At 46.6% G+C, this 27660-nt stretch overlaps 8 protein-coding genes across 8 annotated transcripts in view; 3 read left to right on the top strand and 5 right to left on the bottom strand.

The window, feature by feature from the left end:
• Window positions 1-8880, top strand: part of LOC128722099 (uncharacterized) — a 49603-nt gene extending 40723 nt beyond the window's left edge. Inside the window, exons 3-4 of the mRNA XM_053815929.1 lie at window positions 7012-7130; window positions 7205-8880. Coding sequence (XP_053671904.1) covers window positions 7012-7130; window positions 7205-7327 — 242 coding nt within the window. The 3' untranslated portion in view covers window positions 7328-8880. The remainder of the gene's footprint in view (window positions 1-7011; window positions 7131-7204) is intronic.
• A 100-nt stretch (window positions 8881-8980) lies between these two features.
• LOC128732278 (BUD13 homolog) lies at window positions 8981-11215 on the bottom strand. Its single transcript, XM_053825460.1, has 3 exons — window positions 11046-11215; window positions 9462-10958; window positions 8981-9344 (listed from the first exon to the last, which is right to left on the bottom strand). Exons 1-3 carry the CDS (start codon window positions 11153-11155, stop codon window positions 8981-8983), a joined length of 1971 nt encoding a protein of 656 aa, XP_053681435.1. The 5' UTR covers window positions 11156-11215.
• Window positions 11216-11658: 443 nt separating this feature from the next.
• LOC128731908 (protein FAM98A-like) lies at window positions 11659-13779 on the bottom strand. The gene is made up of 4 exons (XM_053825065.1): window positions 13733-13779; window positions 12672-13659; window positions 12161-12422; window positions 11659-12096 (listed from the first exon to the last, which is right to left on the bottom strand). The coding sequence occupies exons 1-4, from the start codon at window positions 13777-13779 to the stop codon at window positions 11816-11818; spliced, it is 1578 nt and encodes a 525-aa protein (XP_053681040.1). The 3' UTR covers window positions 11659-11815.
• A 689-nt stretch (window positions 13780-14468) lies between these two features.
• LOC128721579 (longitudinals lacking protein-like) lies at window positions 14469-20976 on the top strand. The gene is made up of 4 exons (XM_053815347.1): window positions 14469-14563; window positions 18100-18311; window positions 18398-18484; window positions 18572-20976. Exons 2-4 carry the CDS (start codon window positions 18213-18215, stop codon window positions 18764-18766), a joined length of 381 nt encoding a protein of 126 aa, XP_053671322.1. The 5' UTR covers window positions 14469-14563; window positions 18100-18212; the 3' UTR covers window positions 18767-20976.
• Window positions 20977-21304: 328 nt separating this feature from the next.
• On the bottom strand, window positions 21305-22160 carry LOC128721302 (origin recognition complex subunit 6). The gene is made up of 2 exons (XM_053815041.1): window positions 22084-22160; window positions 21305-22004 (listed from the first exon to the last, which is right to left on the bottom strand). Exons 1-2 carry the CDS (start codon window positions 22158-22160, stop codon window positions 21305-21307), a joined length of 777 nt encoding a protein of 258 aa, XP_053671016.1.
• A 291-nt stretch (window positions 22161-22451) lies between these two features.
• On the bottom strand, window positions 22452-23530 carry LOC128721303 (methylosome subunit pICln). The gene is made up of 3 exons (XM_053815043.1): window positions 23326-23530; window positions 22840-23252; window positions 22452-22774 (listed from the first exon to the last, which is right to left on the bottom strand). The coding sequence occupies exons 1-3, from the start codon at window positions 23445-23447 to the stop codon at window positions 22743-22745; spliced, it is 567 nt and encodes a 188-aa protein (XP_053671018.1). The 5' UTR covers window positions 23448-23530; the 3' UTR covers window positions 22452-22742.
• Window positions 23531-24342: 812 nt separating this feature from the next.
• Window positions 24343-26022, top strand: LOC128721301 (rRNA 2'-O-methyltransferase fibrillarin). The gene is made up of 3 exons (XM_053815040.1): window positions 24343-24487; window positions 24724-25115; window positions 25377-26022. The coding sequence occupies exons 1-3, from the start codon at window positions 24475-24477 to the stop codon at window positions 25962-25964; spliced, it is 993 nt and encodes a 330-aa protein (XP_053671015.1). The 5' UTR covers window positions 24343-24474; the 3' UTR covers window positions 25965-26022.
• Window positions 26023-26159: 137 nt separating this feature from the next.
• LOC128721304 (uncharacterized) lies at window positions 26160-26754 on the bottom strand. Its single transcript, XM_053815044.1, has 2 exons — window positions 26601-26754; window positions 26160-26516 (listed from the first exon to the last, which is right to left on the bottom strand). The coding sequence occupies exons 1-2, from the start codon at window positions 26752-26754 to the stop codon at window positions 26194-26196; spliced, it is 477 nt and encodes a 158-aa protein (XP_053671019.1). The 3' UTR covers window positions 26160-26193.
• Window positions 26755-27660: the final 906 nt, after the last annotated feature.

Below are 27660 nucleotides of genomic sequence, written 5' to 3'. Positions count from 1 at the left end.
ATTGTGAATTCAGATAATCTCATATTGCATTTGCATATCGATGGAGGCGCATGGTACTTTGTAATGAATGTGTTGAGAAATGTTAATTTAGTGAAAATATATATCCACTTGCATATAAGTTGCTACCTTTGTCACGGTAATGGTAATTTTCATTATAAGAAGTCTGAACTTGTTTTTAGGTGATGGTTTAACACAATCAACTTCCATTAGAACTGGTTGCTCAAGCTTTAAGGTTTGAATTTATTCTGACTCCTTCAAAATCTCCTTTAAATGTCACTCCTATCTGATCAAACACAAGCATTTGATTAAAGAAATTAACCAAGGCAATCGAAAGATGCTTTGCTACCGATGGAAAAACAATCAAGCGCTCAAATCATCCGCTACGAAGCACACTGTCCTCTGGAGAGCTTGTAATCTCCGAGCAAATAATCTTTCACGAACCATGAATACCAATAAGACAACGTCTGAACACCGAAGATGGTGTTACAACAAAGACAAGAAAGACCAAAAAAAACATCGCCCACAATGCCGCCTCAACGTTCGCAGACATTTTCCGCTGCTAATCGCGTGACAACGCGCAGCTCGGAATTATTCTATCATCCCCGTGTCACAATGCCGACGCCGTCGCCTAATTCCACGCTTCTCCATCGCTCGTCCGATCGAAATCCACCCAGGCGATGGATAAACATTTGCCCGCGCCTATTTACATCCACGCCACACAGACTCAGGGTAATCTTTCGCGTGCTGGAACCCACTAGGTTGGAAGGGCGCCTCTCGAAACCGTGCGAACGAAGCGAAATCTCGCCTGCATTAGCGACCATTTTCATTAACGCGCGACCACCCGCCGAAGGGCTTGAGGGTGTGCGCTTCGGATTAATAAGCGATATTATGAAAATTTTGCAAGCCAAAACGATACCATCGATAGCGAGCCTGGCTGAAAATCAATTTCCATCCGCCGCCGGCCATTCGATCGGCTCGACGGGTGGCCGTTAATTGGATGGTGGCCTGGTGGCTTTGCTGTGTCGAGGATTTCGTTCTTCTACTTGTGTTACTTTGCTTCTCGCATCCTTGCTCGTAGTAAGCTCCAACCACAAACCATGCCAAGCGAACACACCACAGAGACCGTGCCGAACCACTGACTAATCAAACTTTACGATCGGAAGCGGCAAAATCCCCACACTCGCAGCCAAACGCACAGCGAAAGCTTACCACAGACGAGGGCAGTTTTTATCTCGGCTCGGGGCTCCGTTTGGTATCATTAAATTTTGGACTTTAGAATTATTTATCTACCCTTTCCCTGCTCGTCGTGGTTCACTTTCAATTTTCTTGCGCCAGTACCCACCACCGAACCAGTGGTAAGCCGCACTGGCCAAGCGCGTGGTTCCAGACCGCGTAACAGACCGATAAATAAATAAATCCACGCCACGCAGTTCTGAGCCCATCCGCCGCGAACGGGGAAAAAGCTTAGCGGCATTACGATCCCTGTTTGTGTGCCTGTTATTGCGTGCCTGTTGTTTTTCTTGCCCCAAAGCCCACGCCAACTGGCGGGCGGGATTTGGGACGATTGGATTGGCATTTTCCTGTCCGGATCGGTGTTAGCGCTGAGTGGAGAGAAGAAGAAAAAAAAATGCGAAACCTTTCCGCAATCGACCGCAATGGCCCGGGAGTGGGCTTGAGGAAACCTCTTCTATGTCCGTTTGTTGCTCGCTCAATTTGCAATTACATGACTGAAAAGGCTGGAGCGACCGGAAGAACGCGGGAGAAAATCCGAAATCGAAACTTCCTGCGCGTGGTTTTTCGGTGGTAATTCGATTCGATGTTTACGCCGTGGCAAAACACGTCCCGTGGTGTATCCAAAGGGTCTCTGGACCCGGGTTGCGGCTTAGCCGGTGAATAATATACGTCAGCCGAAAGGATTTCTTGACGTCGAATTGCTTCCGGCCGTGATCGATGGAGGCGCCTGGTGGGTTTCGAGATTAGTGAATAAATCAACCCGTATCGATTAAACTCGCCGGCCCGCGGAAGCTGACGAGTGAATTTATCTAACCCCAACGCCGGGTCGTATTTTAATCTGTCAGGTTTGCTCTCTAAAGGAAGAAAATCAGCATCAATTATGCACATCATCATCATCGCCGCAGTTGATTATGTGAATGATATTTCAACAGCTTCGGGGTCGGGACTTTCGAGCACGAAACAGATTGGCTATCAAAAGGTTTTCAACGAAGCAGTTGATTTTGAATGAAAAAGAATCGAAAAAAAAACTTTCCCCATGAAAGAAGGTTCATTTTTCCGGCTTCTTGGCTTCTCGCCGGCACCGGCACGAACTTGGGACGGTTAATTGGTGAAGCTCAAAAGAGCAAGCTGTTTCGGTTTGTACCACTTGAGTTTGGCCACAAAGCGAGTTTAAAAGCACACGGATCGTTCGAATGATGCCAAATAGCCCGGAGACTGTACGATCTTCCCGCCACAGGAAACCGTTCGGCCATCTAAAGGTCGAACCCGTCAGGGGCACTTCGTTTGTGCAGCGTTTTCAATTATATGCCTTATTATCTGGCCGTTCCGGTTGAACGAGCTACTGCACCACCGCATTCGTTGCCCAAAGGGCACGTGGCGCCGTTGTCCGTCCCTTTGCATCGTTTGCATTTATCGATGAAGCACGCGAACGGTGCAAAATTTTGTGCACTCCCGGCCTGGCACACTATCAATAGTGGGAGTTTTATGTTGTGTCGAGGCAATGGATTGGAATGAAAACATGCATCCTAGGGCGCCTTTGGTGTGAGCGAACGAAAATTTATGTCCCGCACCGACGAAAAGCTATCCTATTCCCAGCGGTTTAGCTTTAAAGGGCTCAACTTTGCGAGAACTAAACTGACGATATTAAACCCAAAAGCTCTAAAGCACAACGCTCCGTAAACACGCGGTCTTAATCCGTTCGACATATGCAAGCTTGAGGGTGACCCAATTTTCGCATCCTTATCCTTCACGACAGACGAGTAGGCAAACACAATCAGCTTGATAACGCACGGTGAACATCAAATCGGAGTGAGTAATTTCGCTAAAACATTCAGCCCCGTGTTGTAACTTCATTCGTTACACGGTTCCAAAGCCCGAACAGAGCCCGTTTGTTCGCTTTCATTTTCTTTTTCAAACTATCACCCGTTCGTCGGCCCTTTGCTGGCTTTTTTTTTCTTTCACTCCCGCTTGGGCTTCGCACAACTCGGTTTCGTAAATAAAACATTCCAGCCCAAGCGCCGGGTTCGGATGGGGTCGAAAAGTGGGAAACACGCTACACTCGAGTGTAAATATTTAATTTCGATTCGCTCGTTTCACCACGTCACTATGGTTTTCCACGGGTTCCGTCCGGTTTCAGGCGGATGGTGAACGCACGCCACTGCTGCACTCACCAGCACGATGATGATGGCTCGAAAATTCGAAAACCGCTCGTCCTCGCTTAGCAACCGCGCTTGAGGGGAGTGCGTGTCGTCGTCGCCGGGTTGCTTGGATTTGAGCCGAGCCTTCGCCGAAACGAGCGGGTGAGGAAATTTAATCCTCATAAACCATGGCAAAAGATTCGGAAATGACGTTCAATCTCGCCACCACGGATGAAGCCTTTTGCTACTTGATTGCGTTTCTTTTTTCCTCTTTTTTTTTGGGTTCGCTCCGTCTCCAAACACACACACACACACCCGCCGTGGGGAGTCTTTTTTTCCGCGTATCATGCTGCCATTTTGTCGAGAGGCGCTTCCCAGGAGCAGTTCGTTCCCTCCTTTTTTTGAGGACGTGAATTTTTCGATCATGCACAGCCATTGAGAAATCACGGAAATGAGAATGGTTGGCTTGTTCGATGATTGAAGCACACTCTTCCCCCACCCACCGTGAGGGACCGGAACTCGAACACAGACGCACGTACACGTACTGGGTGCCGATCGATCTCCGGTGCCATCTGTCAGTGGAACGTATCCATTTATCACGCATCGCCACGACACGTCCGGTACAATGAAACGGTGAAATTATAAATATGTAACGAGCAGCGGGTGAGGCTTAACGGAAGTTCTCCTTTTATCGAAACGAATGCATTTTCGCGACAATGCAATTAATGGAAAGAGCTTTTTGAAGCGTTCGAGCGGAAAGGAAAATCATTCCCCTGTGATGTTGTTGCATGAGCTCGATGGATCATTTTGAGCCTCAGTATCGCAGGGCTTTCCCATTTCCCACGGTGAAACAATAGTTTTGCTTCCCAAAGCAGTGACTGGAACGTTCACCGAAATGCGCCTGTAATTAAAATTTATACAAATACAAGCTGCATGCTTCCGAGTCCGTACTAACGGTCTGATTTTTGGTGTAATAAAACAGCCACCACACAACACATGCACACTTTACGCCATCTTAATCACGCCAACCTTCTCACCGTAACACAATCATCGTTAAGGGAAAGACATTAAATGAAGAAAATAAATTTCCATTACGACGCATTGTACCCCCGCATGTCCCGTAACTGCTTTCCTTTTAGACCACCGGCTTCTGACTTCACTGACTCACACTCTAATTGAGATAATAAATTGAGTAACAAGGCTCTGGGTCCCCTGTGTGGCACCCGAAACGACACATCTCCCGGCTTGTAGCCGCTTCACGAGGCCAATTATTGTTGCCACGCGGGCAAAGCAGGCAAAGTGAAACAAAACCAGGGGAAAAAAGAAGCACCCGCAACCAAATTTACACCGCTCTTAATTTAGACCAAAGTTTTAATCAACATTCGGGTGGGGCGAAGTGAAAAAGAAACAAGCCTGCTGCAAAGTGAAATTTATGCAAAATGTACAACTCGCCGGGAAAGATTTCGCACTTCACTGCGACCATCGGGCCACAATTCGTTTTGCTGTGATGAAAAACGAGCGAATGTTTAATACATTTTATTTTTTTTTCTTCCCTCGCTATTCCACCCCATTTTCAATGGGGGCCGAAACGAGGCTTTGATGGGAGCCTTTAGTTTAGGCTCTTTCGTGGCGACAAAATGCAACAAAACGTCCTCGCGGTTCACAATTGCCCAAACTTGTCCGGTTTGGTTTTCACGCGAAGCGAGGAAAAACCACACCATGTGGCACCTTCTTAAAGCGCTGCCAAATCCACTACGTTTAAGCTTGTCTTATTTTTTTGTTCCCACTCTTCTGTTTTCCCGTCAAGAAGGCTCGGTCCCTTTGAACGGCCGCCTGTCGGTGTGCTTAGAAATCTAATTTCCATGTCATTTTCATCGCTCCGTGGACGCTAATGCGAACGAATACCTTCCTTCTGCTTGTCGCGAGCAGGCAAAAAAGGAAACTGGTCCACCGTCGCCCGAGGACATGCGAGAGCTTCCTTTTTCTTTTCTCTCTCTCGTTTGTAGTCGTCTTCTCGTCTTAGTGCTGCTAAGGCATAAATAAAAGCTCCCTTTCCAGCTTTCTAAGCCACGCCGGACGATAGAGCATGAAGGTTTTTTTGCGTTGAATAGCGATCGTTTCATTTTTCTTTACGACAATCCAACCCAGACGGTTTAGCTGCTATCAACTGTCCCGTTTGTCTCGGCTTTTAATACCCTTCAAAGCTACTCGCAAAGCCTTTGCTTTCATGCGAATGAATTATCAGCGGGGATTATACTCGTTAATCGATAGAGCATTCTTCTCGTGGAGTACAGGTTTAGGTTTAATTTCGAAAAAAAGCAATCAAATAACGTAAATGAACTTTAAAGGACACACCGGCGCTCAGGGTCCGGAGCCAAGCTGTTGAACCAACGAAACGATCGGATAATCAATTACGACCAATTGTGCCGGTCGTTATGGTGCTGCGTGGATTTATAGTTTTATATTTATTGCAAACTAAACCCACCGTCCAGCTCGCGGTTGGATGGCCCGTTAATAATGCACTTAAAAACGTGCCCCGGCTACAGTTCTTTTATCATCCAACCAATGGCCCCTACCACGCGTATGCACACTCATAAACGCTCCGAGGACTCGCGCGCGCACACACACCCATTAGCCAGACGTTTCCGGCGGTTTGGGAACGCAAGCAAGGTTTTGCCGGGCCCGGTTCTCTCAAGGATGTTCCGCGGGTTGTGTGATCAATAAGTGGAAATCGGAGAAACGATGGAAAACCAATTTAACGAGCAATCGTTACCGGGCGCTGTGATGTAACAAGTGCCTTTGTTTTCGGAATGTGCCGAAGAATGATGCCCGGCCCGCTCGGTTTGATGCGCACCGATTTAATGGGCCGGTGCATGCGACACAAACGCAGACAGACAATGATCACAGCACGTGCGGTGCACGGGTTTTTACGTCGTCTGGGTGGCGTATGCTTTTGAAAACCCCTCAAGTGCTGAAAGCATCAAGCTGCCAAGCAACGCATCTGTCGCTCCGTGCGAGGGGTTAATGTGCTTGCTTTGATTTGTTTTCTTGCAAAAAAAAAACGAAAAAGAACAATAATTGAGCAAATTTTCCCGCGAGCGATTCATAAAGAACGACTGTGGTGGTGAAAAAAAAAAGCGTATGAAACAACAAAAAAAGGAACATCCAGGTTTATTGCTCACCACGCAACAAAACACGATTTAAATGTAATAAAACACTTCATCATTTTGTATTGTTTTCTCCTACGTTTGAAGCTCCCTTTTTTCAGGTACGACCTGTGTTCAGTTCATCATTCTGGGTGCAAAAAAAACAGCGCGAAACAGAGTGGACGCCAAAGTAGGCCCTGACCGTGCTGTCGTGTAATGAATTTTGGCGTTCACGAGATCCATCAATGCGGGAATTGAAATTGATTTAACGATTTTTCACTGCACGTACATTTTCCATGTCATAAAACACAGCCGGCCAGCATTGTCGCGGCTGTTCACGTGCCATCCCATTCCCATTCCCATCGTGGGTTGATCCATTTCAAACTGCCGTAAATCAAATTGTTCGATGTCAATTTGACCTGTTTGTGGGGTGTTTTTTTTCACTCTTCTCTTTCTCTCCGCTTCTCTTTTTCTGCCGCTGGTGCACGGTGCAGAGCTGACGCACGCCGCGACCCGTATCCAGGCCAGCTTCCGTGGTCACATGGCTAGAAAGACGGCCACGAAGGGCGAGGACGAAAAGAAGGAAGTCGACATTGATGAAATCACCAAAAAGGTACGTACACCCGGCCGAGCGGAAAGTGCGATAATTTATCGGTCAAAAATTCAACTGTCTCTCCCGCACTCCAGGTGGCCGAAGAGCTGGACATCGACATGGACGACCCGGAGCTGCACAAAGCGGCCAGCAAAATTCAGGCCTCCTTCCGCGGGCACAAGGTGCGCAAGGATGTCCCGAAGGAGGAGGGCAACTAAGCGCACCGATGGAGCCGCCGACGCTGGCCACCCTGTCTTGTACCGCGTACCGCGTGGCCGGACACCTTTGGTACGAGCCCGCTCTCCCTCCTTCATCGCCGGCAATGACGACGACGACGACGACGTCGACGACATCCCTCTCCTATCAACCGAATCGTCGGGTCGGGTGTTTTTTTGGCGTGTGCACCTAGACGTGTATCGGGTGGCGCATTTTGTGGTTCAACATTCAAATGGTACAGCAAAATAAAACCAAACGGAAGCCCCTTGTGAGCGGGATTGTACTTTGCACTTGTTATGATTTTATAAATTTTATCGATTTTATCGAATCGCATATTAAATAAATATAGAGATCAATCCTAATGCGTAGAACCGAGAATAACCGAGCAACAAAACCATCAGCTAACTTGAACTAGCTCCCTCTTAACTGAACGTATTTGCGAAGGTTTAGGGAACGGTGGGTAGTAGGGCACGAAGGTAGGAAAAAGCGCCTTAGTCGGTGCTGGCGTTCATCAGGAAATGGTACAAAGGAGAAAGCCATCGCATGTTAGTGAATCGACCACTCAACGTATGGGTAGGAAAAGAAAAAACAAAAGAAATAAAAAAAATAACTACACAAATTTGCAACATAAAAATGGCGCGAAAGCGAACGCGAAAGAGTCAGAAATCGTAGTACTACACAAACAAACAAAAATCCTAAAGTTTACTCTTTAAGCTAATAATGCAACACATTTGAAAGAAGATATAAATACAACCAAGATTAAAACGGTAAATCATTTCTATTTAATAATCACTAAAGAAACGAAACATGCAACAATTAAACTAAAGCCCAATACGACCGATTCAACCGTTCGACGTCACTCACCGTGGCGTTCGTGGGAAGGAGCCATTTTCCACCAGCGATTGCCACCGCATCCTCGTGATTTTGCCCCGAACGCGGGAAAGTGCTGAGCACGTGTTAAGACCAGAAATGGCGCTCTCCAAATCAGTGCAAGATTCATCCAAAAACCGTACCAGTACGGAACGTGGAACAAAAAGCGCAAGGGAGACCCTTCGTGGAGCCCTGGGGACGAGTTTTCCCGGACGGCATCGCGTTAGGATGGTCGCGGTAGGACGGTAGTGCAACGGCAACGTGGATAGGTAGCAATTATCGCACCCAAAACGAATAGCATCATGTTACGATTAGCGAGAAACACGAACAGCAGTGTAGCGAGGGCAAATGGGGGCAGTAATTAGTATCCCATCGGAAACGGTAGTACCACCCATCATAAAAGTACACGATCCTTCCGTAATAGAACCACACACCCACACACTAACACACACACATTCGAACCCAGCTTGCTGGCAGGCGGAAACTGTCGAAAGAAACGCCACGAAGGTGACCGAAATGAAAGCTCTTACTTTACCTTATCCAAGCAAGCTGCGATTTGCTCCAATTCAAAACCGACACCGCTCGGAAATACCATGTGGAGAACAAATGTCACAGCCATGAATGTAATACTGTCAATAGGCAAAATAAATGCATAACTACATTGAGCTTTAAATCCCACAATGGCTCTTCGTCCACCGGCATTCTTTCATTGACTTTACACGCAAGTTTCGGGCGGACGTTTGCTTGAGAAATCATTTTTATTACCATTGGAAAACCACCTGCGTTTACATGTCTTCAACGCTGTACTTGTACGCCTCTTCCTCAGTCGCTTTCTTTTTGCTTTGTGCTGCGAACCACCGCTTTTCGTATCCGGTCGTGCGATCCACACCGTCCCATCGGTAACCGGGACGGATGCCAAACCGATTATCTGGAAAAGCACCCTGATAGGTCGGTTTTTCCGGTATGCCGGCCTTCTTGTTTTCCTCCTTCCGTTTGTTGCGCAGGTACTCCAGCATCGGATCGCCGGCCCGCTCCTGCTGCTTGAGGTACTCGTCCAGGTCTTTATCGTCGGCGTACCGTGCCAAGGGTTTTTGCATTTCGTGGGCCGCTTCCTGCAGACGAGCGGTGTAGTCCTCCACCTGTTTCACGCTAGAAAGGAACGCCAACAAGCAAACAATCAGCCCTACCCATAGGCAAACTGCGATGAGCTCAACCACAGAGCTCAACCCGCATCGGATAGCCACGAAAGGCGGCCGGTACACTTACCCTTTCCCCCAGCGAGCATATAGTTCCTTCTGTTTCTCTTCCTGCTTGCGTTTTTCGAACTCTTCTCGCAGCTCCTTTTCGACGTCCCGCCGGCGGCCGCCTTTTTCCCGCACGACGGTTTCCGCATACCGACCCGTATGCTCGGCGGACATTTTCTCGAACGCTTCCGCTTCACGGCGCCGGTGTTTTTCGTTTTCCTCGCGCAACGCACGGGCATCCTGTAAGCCCGCTCGTTTACCGTCGAGCGTTTTGGTCATCCGTCTCGGTGGCGATACATCTGAGGATGAACGTCGTTCGTTCTTTATTCGTGGCTCACGCGATTCCCTTCGTGGAGGCGTATTCCGGCGTCGATTACGTTCCGCATTCCGTGGAGACTGCTCCCGTCGGTCAGGTCGTCTGCGAGTTGGACTTTCGTCCGAATCTCGCCGCCTCGAATGAGACGGTTTCCTTGGCGGAGACAGATCAGAATCGGATCGATTCTTTTCTTGTTTGATGCGCGGCGCAGGCGATCTTCTAGCGGGGCTTCTACGGGACGGGCCCTCACCGGGGTCATTTCGACTGCGCCTAGGAGGACTTTCATCCGAATCATGCCTACGGCGAGACTTCTCCGCGGACGTTTCTTTGAAACGATTGTCAGTACGATGCGAACGATCATCGGTTGTTTGATGCCGATTTTTCCGAGGTGGACTTTCGTCAGAGCCTCGGCGGTGCCTATCCTGCCGGATGGGTGCTTTATGTTTGTCTTGCAAACGTTCCCGTCTAGGTGGACTTTCATCGGAATCATGAGAACGATGGCGTGGTCTAGGGGATCGCTTGTCACGCTGCTTATCACGCGGACGCCTTGGTGGACTTTCGTCAGAATCGCGGTGCTGTTTACGACGTTCAGGCAGTTTGGCTTCTCGCCTTCGAGGAGGGCTTTCATCCGAATCAGACGCTTTTGCTTTTCTTCTTCGTGGAGGGCTTTCACCTGAATCACTGCGGCGGGAATTTCTCGGTGGGCTAGCATTGGATTCGTACTGTTTAGAGTGCTTCTTCGACGATGATCCGGATTCTACTTTTCTACTTGATGAAGCTTTGTTTTTTCGAGGCGGACTCTCATCTGAATCTTCCCGCGTGTTTCGGGCCTTCCTTCTTGGGGGGTTTTCATCAGAATCTTCGTTTCCTCTGCCACTCTTGCGTGGCGGACTTTCATCCGAATCTTTCCTCCCTCTTCTTGTCGTAGTTTCTGTCTCCGCGGTCGACTTATTACCAATGCGTGAATCATCCGTCCGTTTGGACACGTCCTTCACGTGTAACGTCGTGTCGAACCCATCGCTTGTCGCCAATACTTTCCACTTGTTGCTACTGAAGTCTTCCTTGGCACGAAGTTCAGGAGGGCGATCATCGATGATGCCCACTACTTGTGGTGCTTCTTCTCCAAGTCCGAACAATTCCACTTCGTCATCCTGGATGGTCTGCAGTTTCGATATATCCAAATCATCATCGATGATTCTCACACTGGTGGATATGAGTGGGAATAGTAATCAGAATATGCGATCACTCGTCCTAATAATGCCACTGTTCCAACACGCAGGTGATACTTACTTGCCCTTTACAACAGACGTTTTATCCTTTTTCTTCTTCTTTTTCTTTTTATCTTTATCGTTAGAAAGATACCGTTTTAAGTACGCCTTCTGGTCAATTTTCGTTGCCATTGTAAAGAAAAAACACAATTTTTGTTCAGGCTTTCTATAAAAATACCGCCATAGCGTTTGTTTGTTTACGTTTAGCTTTCATTGACAGCTGGCCTCGGTACTGTCATAATTCAAAAGCAGCCCATGTGTTGCATTTTCATCTGCGAGTTTCTTTTGACAAAGAACTACGAAAGAAATCTAGATTTTGTTGATATTTTAACATGAATACCTGAAATACAGAAACTCTTTATCAATAGAATCATTTCTCAAGAGTATGGTCTAAAAAACCGAATGTAAATTTAAATCTCTATACCATTTTGAACAGCCCGTTATTAGTTTGAAAATAGTTAGGAAAAAACCTCTATTGATATAAATTCAACATGCTTTATGTGAAACTTACTTTATACGCTCTCTTGCCTTTTGTTCTTGATTTAGTTTTCTTTGCGAAACTATTTGTAAGCTGTCGAAACTCATAGATTGATAGGAAACACAAGGTGAACATTGGAACCAATGGTAAAGCTTAACAGATAGATGCTTTATTGAACATTGAATTGCAATCATCATGCAATCATGGGAACTACTGTGGTGTAAAATAAACATGCAAGTTTCACACTTATTCGGAGTGATATGAAACGAAATGAGGATGCAAACGACCGTCGTGGAATCTCTCTCGGGCAACGTCTAGCGTCGGCCCCCGCCTCGATTATAGTTAGACCGCCCGCCTCCGCCACGGCCTCCACCGCGATTATTGTACTCATTGTCGTAGTTGTTGCGGTTGTCTCCGTAGCCGCCTCGATCGCCGTATCCCCCGCGATCACTGCCGTAGCCTCGATCACTGTAACCGCCTCCACGGTGATCGCCATAGCTACCACGACTACTGCCCGAATTATTACTGTACTGATCGCTGTTGCCACTGTAACTGCTGCGGCTCGATCCTGAACCATAACCGCTGTGGTTGTAATCTGAAAACGGAACCACTATAATAAGCGAGACGTTTGCTAGAGATATACTTAATATTTCCAATACCTTGTTGAGGTTGCGACCAGCCGCCTTGTACGCGACCGCCACGGTTTTGGTTGTGTCCACCACCACCACCGCCTCCCTGATGGTAGCCACCTCCACCAGCGCCACCAGTACCATTACCGGCACCACCCCCACCACCGTGGTTATATCCACCTCTGCCGCCTTGGTGATATCCTTGTCCACCTTGGTTGTAGCCTTTGTTGGAAAAATTTGCCTGTTGCTGCTGGTATCCTCCACCGCCGGTATTTCCTCCTCGGCCTCCACCCTGGATGTGAAAGAGGTGATAGGAAATTTTATTTGATCATGAAGAAATACTCAAGAAAATGCATTCAAAACTCACACCAACATCCTGACAGAGGCACAGTGAAGGGAGATTAGAAAGTTTAGGAAACAGTTTCAATAGAGGTAAGATAAAGCACGTGGAAAGTGTTAAAAGAAAATCAAACAAAGGAAAACCTAAGACATTCTAGTAGAAAATAAAAATGAGCATAGCTCATTCGTAACGATTACGTACCCTGCCACCGCCGTATCCACCTCGACCACCGCGTTCACCGCCAGTGCTTCGTTGTGTTTGCCAGGACGGCATTTCCAACGGGGGAGGATTGTGCTCGTAGGCGCGTCCGCCACGATCAGGCACACGACCAATGATGTGGCGCTGTATTTTGCTCTTCGTGTTCTTCCGCACAGACGCACTGCTCGTCTTCTCAATTATGGCGAGGGTTTCACGGGCAGCGAGCAGTGACGCAATATCTGTGTCGCGGCCGCCCACCTCCAGCGATTCAAGCACCTTTCGCTTTTCCGCGTACCGCTCTGCGATGACACCCTCTTTATCTTTGACGCGGGACGACCATTTGAAGCTCTGGATGGTGACGTCTAGCCGAGTGAGCAGCATTTTTCGCCGCAAATCGTATTCGTCGTCCAGTTCTTTTTGCAGCCGTTCCAGCTTCGCCCATTGCTCGGCCGTTAGGCGCTGCTTCGGGTTGAACAGGGGTTTGCTGAGGCGGTTTTCTCCCGCCTTTCGAATTGTTTCGTCCAAGCTGGCATTGATCCTTTCGAACAGCGCCTTGGGAGGCACGTTGTTCGGAGGTTTTCCCATGCCGAGCGTGATGCAAATGTCCTTTAAAGCGGCAGCGGTAGGCGATTCGTGAAGCGTGATGACGGTCGATTTTTCCTTTGGCTTCAACGATTCTAGCATTTTGAATGTCATCAGCTCATTGATCAGATAGTCCAACAGAAGCAGCTTGGATTCCAGGGTTTGCAGGCGTTCCGATACGTGACCGGACGTGAGACTTGAATACGGGCAGGTGAGTTCCTTAAGAAACGCGGAAAGCTCCAAGACGAACGCGGAGGAATCTTCGCTTTTTCCTACACGCTCGTCCAGCTTACCCAGTACTCGTATTTCCTCTGTAAGCCAAATAACAATGTCCTGGAATTCGGTGCTCTGGGGCCCAGCAAATATCGCCGTCGACGCATAGTTCTGATCCAGAAACGGTCCCCCGTACCTGCGGAAAACGGTCAATCTGACGTTAATGCAAGTGATCGCTGTAGGTGGACGTTATTCCCTAAATTGCTCACCCGACATTTCGCAATTCGTAAATTAGTTGCGCTTCATCGACAGCCATGATATCAATACGATAGAGAGCTCGTGGAGCAAACCGGCTTTTGTGCACGTCCTTTAGGAATGTTTTCGCCGCACGTCACAACCCAGCGAACTTTGGAGATCGTCCAGTAGGCTACCGGTGGGAGCTTGTAGATAAGTAATTCCGGAATGAATATTGTGTTGCAGAACGGAAAAGTTCTTCGCTTGTTCTGAGAGGAAAAATCTGGCGAAGATTTTTTTTGTCTTACTTTTCGCAAACGCCAAGGCCTACTACTGTCAAAATTGTTGTTGTCGACATTGGTTTCAGTGAATCATCATGTGCTCAAAAAGTCGACATAGCACTGTCTGATTTGAATAACGCCAAATAAAGAATACAATATAGTATTCAGATGTTGCGGACATACGCGTAAAAGTTCTAAATAATTTTGATTTTTTTTAAATACTAGAATAGCTGAGTTTTGTAATATTTCCATCCTCTGACATTCACGTTGACAGTTGTTCAATGTCGACCCGCTAGCCTTGCTGTTGGCTTTCATTTGAGAGAGAGATGGAGAGAGCAAAATGCAGTAGCACGGGCAAGAGAGGGAGAAAGTGAGCCACATCGTTGCTGGCAGCTCGGCAGAAAGAGCCCGAGCGACCGTTAGAGAGAGCGAGAAAGAGCAACGCAACGCACTCGTACCGTCATCCGCACTGTCTCAGTTCCGCGGAACGACTCCATTTTGCATTTCTCTTTTGTCGAAAAATCTCTCTTTTGTTCTGTGCCAAAACAAATCGTCGGAATATTATTCGCCGCGTTCATTCCAAAGGTCAGTTTTGTGCAGAAAAACACATTTTCGAGAAAGGTAAAGCCCCCGCGCGTCGGTAGAACGCCAAAAACTGTGTACGTGCGTTCTTATCCGGCCGAGTTTTGAGACGGTTCCGCCGAGAGGCGTTTTGCGGTTTCAGGGTACAGGTCTATACGGGGTCGCACAGCCTTGGAGTGCTAGGAAATTTTGCGGTAGCCCCCGAGAGGGTAAAAGAAACCCCCGAAAAGATAAGCAATTGTGCAATTTGTACGTTGTCGAGTGGTAAGCGAACGATCCCAGGTGCTGGTGTTAGTTGCTTTCGGGCTGCCCAATTGCAGTGTGTGGTACAAGCAACGCATCAAGAGCCACAGCGTGAAAGCAAAAGACCGGAAACGAACGCGGACCGCTTAGAAGCATACAACTATCGGGTTTTTTTTCTGTAGGGAACCGCCGAAAGCGAGAACGGAAAATCCGCGAAGAAAATCGGGACACCAATTACGTGTGCGGGATTAAATCCGTTGCGACCGGCGGCGGTGACGACGACACCGACGAAGGCGTAGGTAGCACATTCTAATCGCAGCGTCACACCAGCCATCATTTGTCTCCGCATGACTTTTGGTGGGAGAGCGCGTTCAAAGGGACGTTTTCTTCCAGACTCGGTTTCGGTCGTCTTTTTTTTGTTGGCTCCTTCTCGATTTCTCCCACCTCCGGTGTTAGGTGAGAAAAGGCCCGTCTCGACGGAGGCAGCTTGAGTGCAGCAGTGCATGCAACGGTGATTCTAAGATATTCGTCCTCTCGACGCGAAAAGAACCGAGACGACGGAAGGTGTTTACTTTTTGTTTGTGCAACGAACCAACCATCATCATCGTGCCCCTGAGAAGTGGTAGTGATATGAAATATATCACGGAAAGCGTGATAAGCGGAAAAAAAACAGTGATATACGCGCGTGTGTGATATATGCAACATTCCTGGTTATTCGAAACAGTAGGCCGGCCAAACCGTCCGCTTCATAGCAGGCGGGGCTAATTCGCACTAATGTTCGAAACAACCGACCGAACGGGGCGCATCGGGACCAGAGATTGTCAAACGGGAAGATGATGGTTGATGAAATTATCTTCTGTTATGCGCTTTCTCACGAACATCGAACAAACCAGGGTCCCCATTCCGTGCTCCTCTCGAAACCCTTTTTAGCCTTCCAACCCAGTTGTGTGGTCACATCACGCGCCCCAACCATTGGGCGACAAAATTGAGTTAAAAAAACACCCTCCACTTGTCGAAGGAGCGAAATAGACGAAGAACAGACAAAAAAACGCAATCCAAAGGACCTTGGACGGGTGATTTCGATTCATCGCACACAGTAGCGGGCTGCAGCGGCCTCTCTCTCTCGCTCCATCATCGCGGTGTTCGTGCTGCGGTTTGTGTCTTGTGCGCTTTTTTTTTGTTGCTTTTTTGTTCCCCTCGCAGGTCCCCGAGAGTTACATGCGTTGTGTGTTTTGCTTTTGCCTTCACCTCGCGGAAACGAAACAAATGCAAAGAAATTACACAATGCCATTCGCGCGTTCCCCCACCATCATCGTGCGCGTGCACGCACAAACACACGTGAAACAGAACGAGAGAACGGTCGGAAGGGGGGGGGGGGAATGGAATGGATGTGCATCTCCCGTCCGTGTTGCATCCCTTGCTGCGGCAATGTCATTGATGCAGAAAAGTGTACATCTACACGCACACCAGCAAGCGCGATTATTTATTTATTTTTTTTTATTGTTCGTTGCTCATGATGCATCACCGTCTCATCTTGCTGCGCCCGCACCACCAAGCCCCGCTGGTGTTGCATCCTTCCGTAGCGTAGGCTGCCGTGGATGGGTCAGTGTTGCCAAATATTATCCCTCCACCGCGGTTTTGGAACGTGGAAGGAGGTGGCATTTATGCTGCACCACCATCCCTTAAACAGTACTCTCGGCACCATGCGCGCCTGCTTTGTTTGTGGTAAAATAAGGCGCCACACTCTCTCTCTCTTTCGATCTCTCTCTCACTCTCTCTGTTTCCCTGGCACACACCATAAGGTGAAGAATGTTTTCTTTTTGTTGTGTGGTTTATTAGATTCGTGCGAATGCAACCACCTCCACGAGTCGGCAGGGGGGCGGTGGTGTGTGCGCGGAACACCGTTTTTCAGCAACCCGTTCGTTGGGAGAAATCGATCGCGAATTGGAGCCGGGAATCGATAATAGGCAAGAGGGACGGGCAAAATGCCAGCAAAGGGTTGTTTCAACCGACGAGACAGCGATGCGTTATTTTACAAAAAAAAATCTATTTGTTTCATAACGGCGATTATTCGTATAGGAAAAACATGCATTTATGAAACAACGACGATGTCTGGGAAATAGGGACACGTGGCAAAGCTTTTTTTTTATTTCGTAAAAATTCAACCTAATTCGATTTACAAATTCTTCGATGTTTGTACACTCACTTGTATGTGCTTGTTCGCATAAATTTTGACCAGAAACATGGTAAATTGGGCTGCCGTAATTCAGGATAGCAGTTATCTAAGAACATCGGACGATGTTTCCGGATAGAAGGTAATAGCTAACCTCCTCCCCCGTTTTTGGAGCCAAAATTGGCAGCTGGTCCGAGGTTCCGACGAAACCACTCTCCCAAACCAACACGGTATGATGAGAACGAACCCGCGCGCACACGGTGCTTAAAATGAGGCCACCGCACCTACATAACGCAAAACGGTACCTGTGTGTACATTCTAGCCCCCGAAGGTGAAGCAAAAGGAAGCAGAAAAAATAAAGCATCGGAAAAGCATATCTAAACAAATGGGCGAAAACGGCCCACCAAACGCTGGGTGGCAAGAACGAAGCAAAACAAAAACGGATAAATGCAAAAAGCGAACACGAGAAGAGCGGCGATAAAATGCTGTGCCTGCCTTCTGGCGTCTCGGTTGTTTATGGAGCTTTTGTGAAGCGGCGAAGAAGACGAGAGACGGCCAATCGAGCCTTTCTAATTCTTCTTCTCAACGCCCTGCGGCCGCGAATGAAAAGGCAGCTTTTGATTACGTACGAAGGTGAAACGCGATGGAAAATGCTTCAGCCGACTCCAGTGGGCTTTATTTTTCGTCTCACGGAAAATGCCACGAACAGCGCGACGCATTAGTCGCGGGGAAAACTGAGTTGTGTGTCGTTCGAGACCGATAAATATTGGTTCACATTAATGCGGCAATGTTGGGACATCCTAGCCCGCGCGACCCGCTGTGGTTTCTTATTTCAATCGGTATCAGACACGAACCGGTGCTTTTGCGATTGTCTAAAACATGTCCAACATTCTGACTACTTAGGAAATGAAGGGTCCGATGATCTTTTTGCTATTGGACATAACGGGGTCAAATCAAAGGGGAATGATTGGTGGCTTTTCTAATGCTGCTTTATTTCACCAATCGTTGCCCTTTGATGTGGCCATTCACGTTCTTTAGATTACATATTAACCCAGCATTACAGTGGTTTAACAACACATAGTTTTTATATTTCAATTATTTATTTTCATTTCTTTAATTGTAGACTAAACCTGTAGCTGTGTTTCTTGTGTTCCTTTCTTGTTATTGAGTTGTTCCGATTCATTTGGTTACCGTGAATCTTTCTTCTCGATCAACGCAAAAGGATACGACAGAACAATGGGCGAACAACAGCAGTACTTTCTGAAGTGGAATGACTTCCAGACGAATATGGTGACGTCGTTCCGCCACTTGCGCAACGAGAAGAGCTTCACAGATGTAGGTGGCAAGGACTTAGGCTTTTTTTTTAGGGAAAGGCAACATGTGGTGCAATTTTATAATTCCTTTTTGTTTTATAACACCAGGTAACACTCGCCTGCGAAGGACAGACGTGCAAAGCCCACAAGATGGTTCTCTCCGCCTGTAGTCCATATTTCAAATCTTTGTTAGAGGTAAGTTCCGACTTACGTGACACTATGCGAGAAGTAATTCTCAAATTCCCGCGGTGCAAGCGTATTCATGTGTTGGTTTTGTTGCAGGAAAATCCATCAAAACACCCCATCATTATTCTGAAAGACGTGTCCTACAACCATCTGCAGGCGATCCTTGAATTTATGTATGCCGGCGAGGTAAACGTGTCGCAGGAGCAACTACCAACGTTTCTAAAAACCGCCGACCGACTGAAAGTGAAGGGTTTGGCGGAAACGCCGACAAATATCAAGCGAGAGGGTTGATTTGATGGGCGCGCTTTTTGAACCATCCTTTTTTTTCTTCCTTTTTTATTATCAAAAAACTCTTTTATATATACAGATATATATATATATACACCTACACAAGACCGATACATAGCTATTAGTAGTGAGAAAACGAAAGCAAAGGAGAGGCAAAATAGTGCGTATATATATATACATACATATTATACATGCTTCTGGCAATGGTGATGCCGAAGATCATCCTGGTGCAGAACGTTGAAGGGCAATGTTTTTTTTCTCGTCTTTTTATATCCACCCAGAGGGGTTGAAGCAGAATGATGTTAACTAAAAGAAGGCGCGCATGCTGCTAGAGCGGCTGTCTGCAGCATATTAAATATAGGACGAACTGTTAACGAGCGTTGATCAGTTAAGAGACGAGGGAAAGCAGCGATGAGAACGCGCAATTATTAGGACGATAGCGAAAATAAAACATAATTAACCGGCCCTCCTTCCCGAGGGCGACGACATGGAATGAGACAGTTGGGTTGGAGTTTGGGGAGACGCGAAAATCTGGAAAGCATCGTTAGAGTACTGTGTTAGAGAACTACGATTAAGCGAACGGGAAGTGCGGATGGGTAAGAAAAGACACAGATGTAACAAGCCACGCGACCATACACGAGATAGCCGCTTAGATTGATAAAGGTGATTGGAACTATTTACCCTAGTTAACGGAAGGAAGTGCAACAGGATGCAGGTTCCGCCGACAACAGGAGGCAATATCCATATGATGAAGATGAGAACAGCCGGCGAACAGTTAGTAATATACAATAGGGATCACCACGTTCGTTAACCAGCAAAATTAAGCAGCTATTGGGAAATTAAATGAGCCGTACTGTGTGCGCGTGTAATACGTTTATTCGCGTTGTTGAAGGAAAACGACCGTATGCACAGGATAACAGTTTAACCGACAAAATGATTGAAATACGCATACCGGCGTAAAGTGGACTAGGCGTTGTTATTATCAGTTTTTAATTTCCCGCTTTCCATTTAACACACACACACACTGGGGATGCAAAGGTTTGAGAAGAGCAAGAGAAACGAAATTTCCCTCTTACGCGCAGATCTGATAAGCCTTTCTTTTTGCCAGTTTATCAACCAGTATGTCTTCGGTGGTCGAACAGAAATTTCGTTTCAACCAAGCTTGCCTTCGGCCCATAAGCCTGGGCCTAGCCCGAGCTTCTTACCCGGTTCCGGAAGGGGACGATGAAGCTTCGCGCAAGCATGCGATAAAATATACATGGCGTGAAAGTCGAAATGTTACGATTAAAAACCACCCTATAATTACCATTGATTCCAAATGACAACAGTTTCCAAAATCTAGGCTTTGTTCATTTATGTTTGCTAGCCAAAAGTTAATTGGATTTTTCGGAAGCAATTATACTAGTAGTTATGTAGTACCGAAAGTCGATATTACCACACCGTGGAAAGCGAAGAGCGTAACGCGCTATGTCGCGTTCGGCAGGGAGATGCGTTTATTGGCATTGTGGTGGTCTATTTCCGCTGACCGTAGAATCTTCCGCACTGCGTTACCTATCGTTTTCTTCAAGCAAATCATTCAACTCCGTATCACCCAACAACAAAACCCGTATTTTTTTATAGTTTTAAATAAATCTGCCGCTAGGAGGCATATAAAGTAAAGTAATATCAGCGAGACCAACCGTAAGCACTATTTCGTTTGCCGCACGGGACAACAGAAGGTCCTTTGGTTTCCTTTTTTTCTGATCGTTTTCCACAAGATGGGATGTATATAGTATCCGACCGTAAAGCATGCGGTTAACATTGACTGCCGCGTTTAAGGAACAAATGCGGAGTGAACACTATCCAATTCACGCTGAGAAGGCTAAACTAGGACCCCGAGGTGCAGATAAATAGCAAATGAAGAGTGTGCAGCAGCACACGGCAAAATCGCAGAACGAATGCAACTGTGTGTAAGGTAGTTTGAAGGAAGGAAGTTTTCTGCGTTCATCTTATAGGACATGTTCTACGTTTGACTTCCTCTTTGGTTTGCAATGCGAATAGCAACCTAAACCGATCACCCCGTCTCCGTGCTTTGGCGGGCCAAATGTTTAGTTCGGGCTTTTCGTTGAACAAAAAAAAATATCAGAAAATACTGTCGCTACCACCACACCTCTTATTACGTTCTTTGTTAGCACTATACTAATTCTTGAGACGCGAATACATTTTGTAGGAAGCAAATAACATTGTACCAAGTCACGCTGGTTTCTCTTTCCAAGCCAACATTCTATATTCCGAAAATCGTTTACTTATGCAAGCGAAAGTAGACTTGTTCCTACACCATCTGATGAGGAATGAGTGGATTTTATTAAAAAAAAAAACGGAAGTTTTAATATCTACACAGAAAAAAAGGTAAAATGGCTCATGCAGCCGAAAAATAATATCATGCTACATATTGGCAGAGTAATATTAAATTAACATACGAACAATATCGCTCTCTAAACTAAAACCTATCAGGCAAGGTGCGCCTTGTGTATGGTGGAATGGTTCGGAATTGATCCCCGTCTAACCGCTGCCTCGTAACAATTCCAGCTCACGGTATGCCTTTTCCAGCATTCGTTTCTTCCAGTTGTGGTATGGTTCGATCTTTTCCGGACTCCGGTGCTTCCGAGTGGCACCGGTCGGGTTTTCCTTTCCCTGCTCCGGATGCTGCCCATCCTTCGGCGTTGCTGCTTCAGCCAGCTTGTCAACTTGTTGCCGAATGGACGGTGCAACGGTTAAAAACTTTTCCCAATTTTTCTCCAGCATGCTCCACTGCGTCGGCTTAAGGTGGCTGAAGGGTAGCAGCTTCGTTTTGGGCGGTTTCACCTTCTGCTTTTTGCAGGCCTGAAACACGGCCATCGCTGCGTACTGTGGGTGGGAGAAATCGATCTCGCTTTGTCCGGTTCCCGTGGTGTACCGCTTGTAGGCTTCCAGCAGCTTAGTTGCATCCTGCTGCACCTGGCTCAGGCCCAGCGGCACGCAGATCTCCCCGATGCCGATCACTTTGTTGATGTCGAGAATTTTTTCCAACGTACGGCGACCGTTTGCGTAAGCAGTTTTCTTAAGACCGGAAAGCTTAAGCGCCGTCTCACCGTCGAACGGTAATCCTAGTAGACTGGACGCGAGATCGATGCATAGTGTCACCTTCGCGTAGTCCCCGAAATTGGCCAACAAACCACCGGACGCACGGATATCGAGCAGTCGCTGCAATTCGGTCGTCTTCCTGCACAGCGGATGGAGAGCCATTTGAGCGATAATGTATCCATGCAACCACGCAGGATTGGGCGGATGTCGGTACTTACGGCGCAACGGACTCATGGTTGGCCAGGCCTAGCTTTTGAATCAGCTGGAGCAGCAATTTATTATCGCCACCGGACATGGTTCCACTTCCGATCGTTATTTTGTTTACGTGATCGTTTGGCGCGAATTTGGATGTCAAACGCGTGCTAGCGATGCGCTCGATGACAGATCTTGGCACGCAGCAGCGCTGCCATTTTTTCCGACGCCGTGCACAACAGATAATTCAGACATACATTCCTCACGCACAATAGAAAGGATACGAATGACATAATCCTGATGTTCCATGGCCATGTTACAAGGTTCTCCAACGGACAGCGCCCAAGAGGAGCAAGAATGAAACAACCGCGCAACTGTTGGAAATTATCCACCCAATAAGGATATGATGATTTTATTACATTTCATTGTTAATTCAACTTATCACCAACATGATTTTTTTTTAGCAAATCCATATTCTAATGTGCTCAGAGCTTCCCTTAATTTGAGAGTGTATAATGTAGACGACTTGCGATGATTTGAAATGGCAACTCGAGTGCATTTTGCATAATTTTCGCCGCATGACTTAAATGAGAGTGTTCATCACAGCAAACAAGCTGGACGCCTTTTCTTTGCTCTCAAGCAAGATTCGCTTGTCACAGACGCCCGCAAATCACACCGTGCATGGTTATTCCTCGGCATCCGCGAATTTATCCTCATCTGCAAAACAAAGAAAGGACGGACGTTAGCGGCGAGTTGTCGCGGTGTGTGTTGGCGGATCTTACCATCGAGCTGCAGATTTCGCATATCGCCCACCTCCTGCAGGTCGTCCTCTTCCGCTTCCATGTAGTCTTCGTCCTCGCTCACATCCGTACCGGGGTTCAGGCTCTGGCATTCCCGCATGGCACTGAAGATTTGTTCCACGATATCGGAGCTAGCAGGCTGGAACCACATTTCCGTCATCGCCGACTCGGAACCTTCGGAATCGTGACCTTCGTCGTCTTCGCCCTGTTCCTCCTCCGGATGCGCGTTGCCATTGTTCTCCGGTCGGCCCTCGTAAAAGCCGGGCCAGACGAGGTTTATGTCCACCATCACAAAGATGCCCTCCCCCGGCACGGACGAGATGGCGTGTACGCCCACCCGTGGCCATGGAATGCAGATGCTGCTATTTCGATCCTCACAACTCCAGACGCATGAGCTGGCGAAAGAGAACAGAGGTTCAAGTTGTGTGGCTGTGTACCTTGGCCCGATCGTAATCCGTCTCTACTTGCCTCTCGGTTAAATACAGTGAACCCGGTGAAGGAATGATACTGTTACCAATCTTCAGCTTTACATTGGACGCCGAATAGATTACACCGTCAGCCGGCGTGAACGCTTCTCCTATTGTGACCATCTTACAAGTTTGTAGCCGCGTCGCAAAACAATCAGTTAAACTTAGCGATGAAAATACGCAACTGGTAGCCGTTCGGTGCGCAATCGAATTGAATACTACGTTCCACGAAAGCAGAGGATAAGAAAAAAACAGCACAAGCTCGCTATTGCTTCCCTTTCAAAACAATGCACGCTAATTGCCTGTAACGCTTAATTCCGAAACGCCTAACCGATGAAACGCTTGCCGACGGATTCGTGTTGAAATGTGAAGTTTGTATCGTTCTGCTGTCAAACGGGGTTCTAATCGTTTTTTTTAAACTTATCGCTAACAATATTTAGCTAGAAATAATGATAAATTGATTCATTTACAGCTGTGTTTATGGAAATGAGACCAAAGCAGTAATAATTCATCCATTTTCTCAACCAATGCTGATAGATAACTAGAATAAGAGCAGCAAAGCTGTGGCATTTTGGGAATTTTATATCATGTGTACTTGCTAGAAACAATTAAATGTTATAGTGTTATTGATAGTAAAACTACACTAAGAAACACAAAAACTCAAAATCCCTATCCTAATGCTGTTGGAATACTTGTCGATAAAGAAGAAAATACGTTCAGGCAAACTCAAAATGATTTATGATTTCGAGCAATCCGATGACGGATTTGAATAGCTTTTACAAAGACCATATGTTATAGAAATGTTGAAAATAAATTAAATTTAAGTTTCCTTATCATACAATGGAATAAATTAGCGATCACATTTACCAACGGCCACGAAGAAAGGTCCCGTGGTTTAAGGACATCGTGCCATGCTGCCGTCTGAAAGGACAAGCATGTGTTTGATCGTTTACATGTCAAACCGCATGAAATTGAAGTAAAACAGCGAGTCAAACGCACGTGTTTTGTGTGTGGCTTGACTTTCCGGCAGAAATTCTCTAAAAAAGTGCCGTAAACCTACGTTAATTGTGCTCTATCTTGCACCAAAGATAGAAAGGATCATCGATTACGCGTGGTAGCTTGTTTTGGGCCTGTTTATTTACACCGCATAATGGGTAGACCAGGTAAATAGTGCATCCCACGTTTGGGGCAGCGTGCTTGGGTTTTCTTTCAGCCGGCGTCGTTCGCGTTTTGTGTGTATAATTCCCCGTAAAATACATCACGATCTCAGCATGATCGTTTGGGATCCTTTTCCACAACCAATTCTTCTTTGTAGACCACAATTAGTGTTTATTATGATTTCTCAAGGTGAACAAACACTCATAACCTCTCTTCTTGTGTTTGTTTTTTTTATTTTCAGGATTCTCCCCGCGTGGTGGTGGCGGACGAGGTGGAGGTGGTGACCGAGGCGGTCGTGGAGGCTTCGGTGGCCGTGGTGGTGGTGGCGGACGCGGAGGTGGTGGTGGTCGCGGAGGATTCGGTGCCCGTGGAGGTGGTGGTGGTTTCGGAGGTCGAGGTGGTGGCCGTGGAGGAGGACGCGGTGGACCAGGAGGTCGTGGTGGCCGAGGAGGCCGTGGAGGTGGAGGACGCGGAGGAGGCAAGATGGGAGGCTTCAAGGGAGGCAAAACCGTCGTCATTGAGCCGCATCGTCATGAGGGCATTTTCATCGCCCGCGGAAAGGAAGATGCGCTGGTTACGCTGAATTTGGTTCCGGGTTCTGAGGTCTACGGTGAAAAGCGCATCTCAGTTGAGGTAAGTCATGACAGTAATATTAGAAGATAAGATAGATATAATGAAGAATGAGATGATGAAGCGCACAGGGGTATTGAATTGGTAAAATGTAGCCAAAGGATACGCACCGCTGATGGGAAGCGGAGCCTGAGGCATACCTTCCTATTTGGTGCGTTTTCCGTAGAACTTGCTTTCTGATCCTAACACAACAAAAATCATCATAAATTTCCTTTCAATGTTTTGTTACAAATTCTTTTTTTTTTACTTTGAATCCCATTCCAGAACGAAGGCGACAAGAAGGAGTACCGAGTGTGGAATCCCTTCCGATCAAAGCTGGCTGCCGCCGTGTTGGGTGGTGTTGACAAAATCCACATGCCACCAGGCTCGAAGGTCCTGTATCTGGGTGCTGCCTCCGGAACGACCGTATCACACGTTTCGGACGTCGTCGGACCGGAAGGACTGGTGTACGCGGTGGAATTCTCGCATCGATCTGGCCGCGATCTGTTGAATGTTGCAAAGAAACGTACGAACATTATTCCCATTATCGAAGACGCTCGTCATCCACACAAGTACCGCATGCTCGTCGGTATGGTAGACACGGTTTTCGCGGACGTGGCACAGCCGGATCAGGCGCGTATCGTCGCCCTGAATGCTCACAATTTCCTCAAGAACGGAGGACATTTCGTTATTTCAATTAAGGCGTCCTGCATCGACTCAACGGCCGTACCGGAGGCGGTATTCGCAGCTGAGGTGAAAAAACTGCAATCGGAGAAGCTAAAACCACAAGAACAGATTACCCTCGAGCCCTACGAAAGAGACCACGCCGTGGTCGTTGGCGTGTACCGGGCGTTACCCAAGACCGCAGCGTAACAATCCGGGTTTAAGGGATTTTAGGTTTAAGTTTCAATTTTCTCCTATATTTTGCCTTCAGTAATGTAACAATGTGGATAAAACATCAAGATAAATCTATGTATAAACATGATACATAGAAGTGCGAGGATATGGATCGATGAAATAATGTTTAATTTTAGCCTTCTGTTTTATACGCAACCAATACATGAGGAAAATACACAGAACAATATTATACAAACTAATTTCATCAGTTCTCTTTCTCTCGTTTGGGTTTTTCACCCTCCGCGGGCTTCGTGTCATGCGGATCGTCCTGTGCAGATTCGTCCTCGCAATGTAAAACATCCGCTAGTTCCATCCATTTCAGTGCCTTAGCCATCGGGTCGCTGGCAGAAGGAACGCGATCGTAGTTCCAGTACGTGAAGTCACGGAATGCGCCAGCAAATGTAAACGTCCGATCGTCCTCGGCGGAGAGTGGTTGTTTGGTCTCTTGCATGATCACTCCCGTGAAACCTTCCGGAACCTTTGTGGGCTTCCCATGAAGCGGGTATCCTCGAAGAGCATTTCGCAGGGCTGCAAGAGGTGTTAGAAGATACGAAGCAAATGCATTAATTTATGGCAGGAAATGAAATAGATAACCATGAGCCAGCAGCATACTTCCGTCAGGCTGGGTTTCGGTGTACGGCGTGAAACACTGTTCTAGGTTGGCGGGTCCGTCACCCTTTATTGTAGCGGGAATATAATGAAGCTTCATCGGATTTTTGAGGCTGCTTTCTATATTCTCTTGCGTTACTCTCAGATGTACGGCCATAACGGACGAAAACAATTGTTAATTATTATCAACAACAAACGGATCAAATTCGCGCGTAGTTATTGTTGTTTTTGCTGTTTTTATGTACTATGCTTTTCAAATTTGATTTAACTTTCGTCAAATTTTCAAACATTTGACATTTCGTTGGCAACTATAGGACAGTGGTCCAAATAGCAAATTTATTAACATCCTCCTAGAAAAAATGCACTAAAATCCAATGTATCTTTACGCATTTTCATAAACTGTTGATTTCTATGGAGTTTTTTTAAAGCCTTTGCAATAGTTACTTTTAAATAAAAAGGATTGTAATTCTAAAATATCTTGAATGCCTTTCAAAATGATTTATCTAAACCAAACAACCATTTAACTTGATCCTAACTCGCTCCAAATCAATATACAATAGCATTACCTATCGTTTTACATTCATTTCTCTGAGTTTTACAGAATATTTTCTTTGAATACTTAGTATAAATTACGCTTTGATAGAACCCGTATTGAGTTCGGGTTTCCTGTTATGCATTGTTGATACATAATGCTTTGAAGAAAGCTTTTCAGAATATTAACATAGAATATGTAGGATTTGTAAATATAACATGGTAGAGCGTACGAAGGGAATGTTTTATAAAGATATACATGAGTATTTTGAAACAAAATCAAGCTCAAGGATCTTTTGCATTTGCCATGTAGGTCAATTTAGATCAGTTGCAAGAAATAGGGGCAATATAACGAATGTTAAACACATATGTTTTCAAATCATTATAAGTTACTAGAAACAAGTGTATCAATTCATAATATTTTTGTTTGTCTATCCACGCACGATCCATACAAGCTTGTTGTCAACTGGATGAAAAATTACCCGCCAGTTTGAATTATAGCTCAATTTTTAAGCTCATTATTTACGCCAAT

This window comes from Anopheles nili, chromosome 2 (genome assembly GCF_943737925.1).
Source record: "Anopheles nili chromosome 2, idAnoNiliSN_F5_01, whole genome shotgun sequence".
Taxonomy (NCBI): Eukaryota; Metazoa; Arthropoda; class Insecta; order Diptera; family Culicidae; genus Anopheles; species Anopheles nili.
Note: the sequence above shows the minus strand (reverse complement) of the source record. Positions and strands in the feature narration are given on the sequence as shown.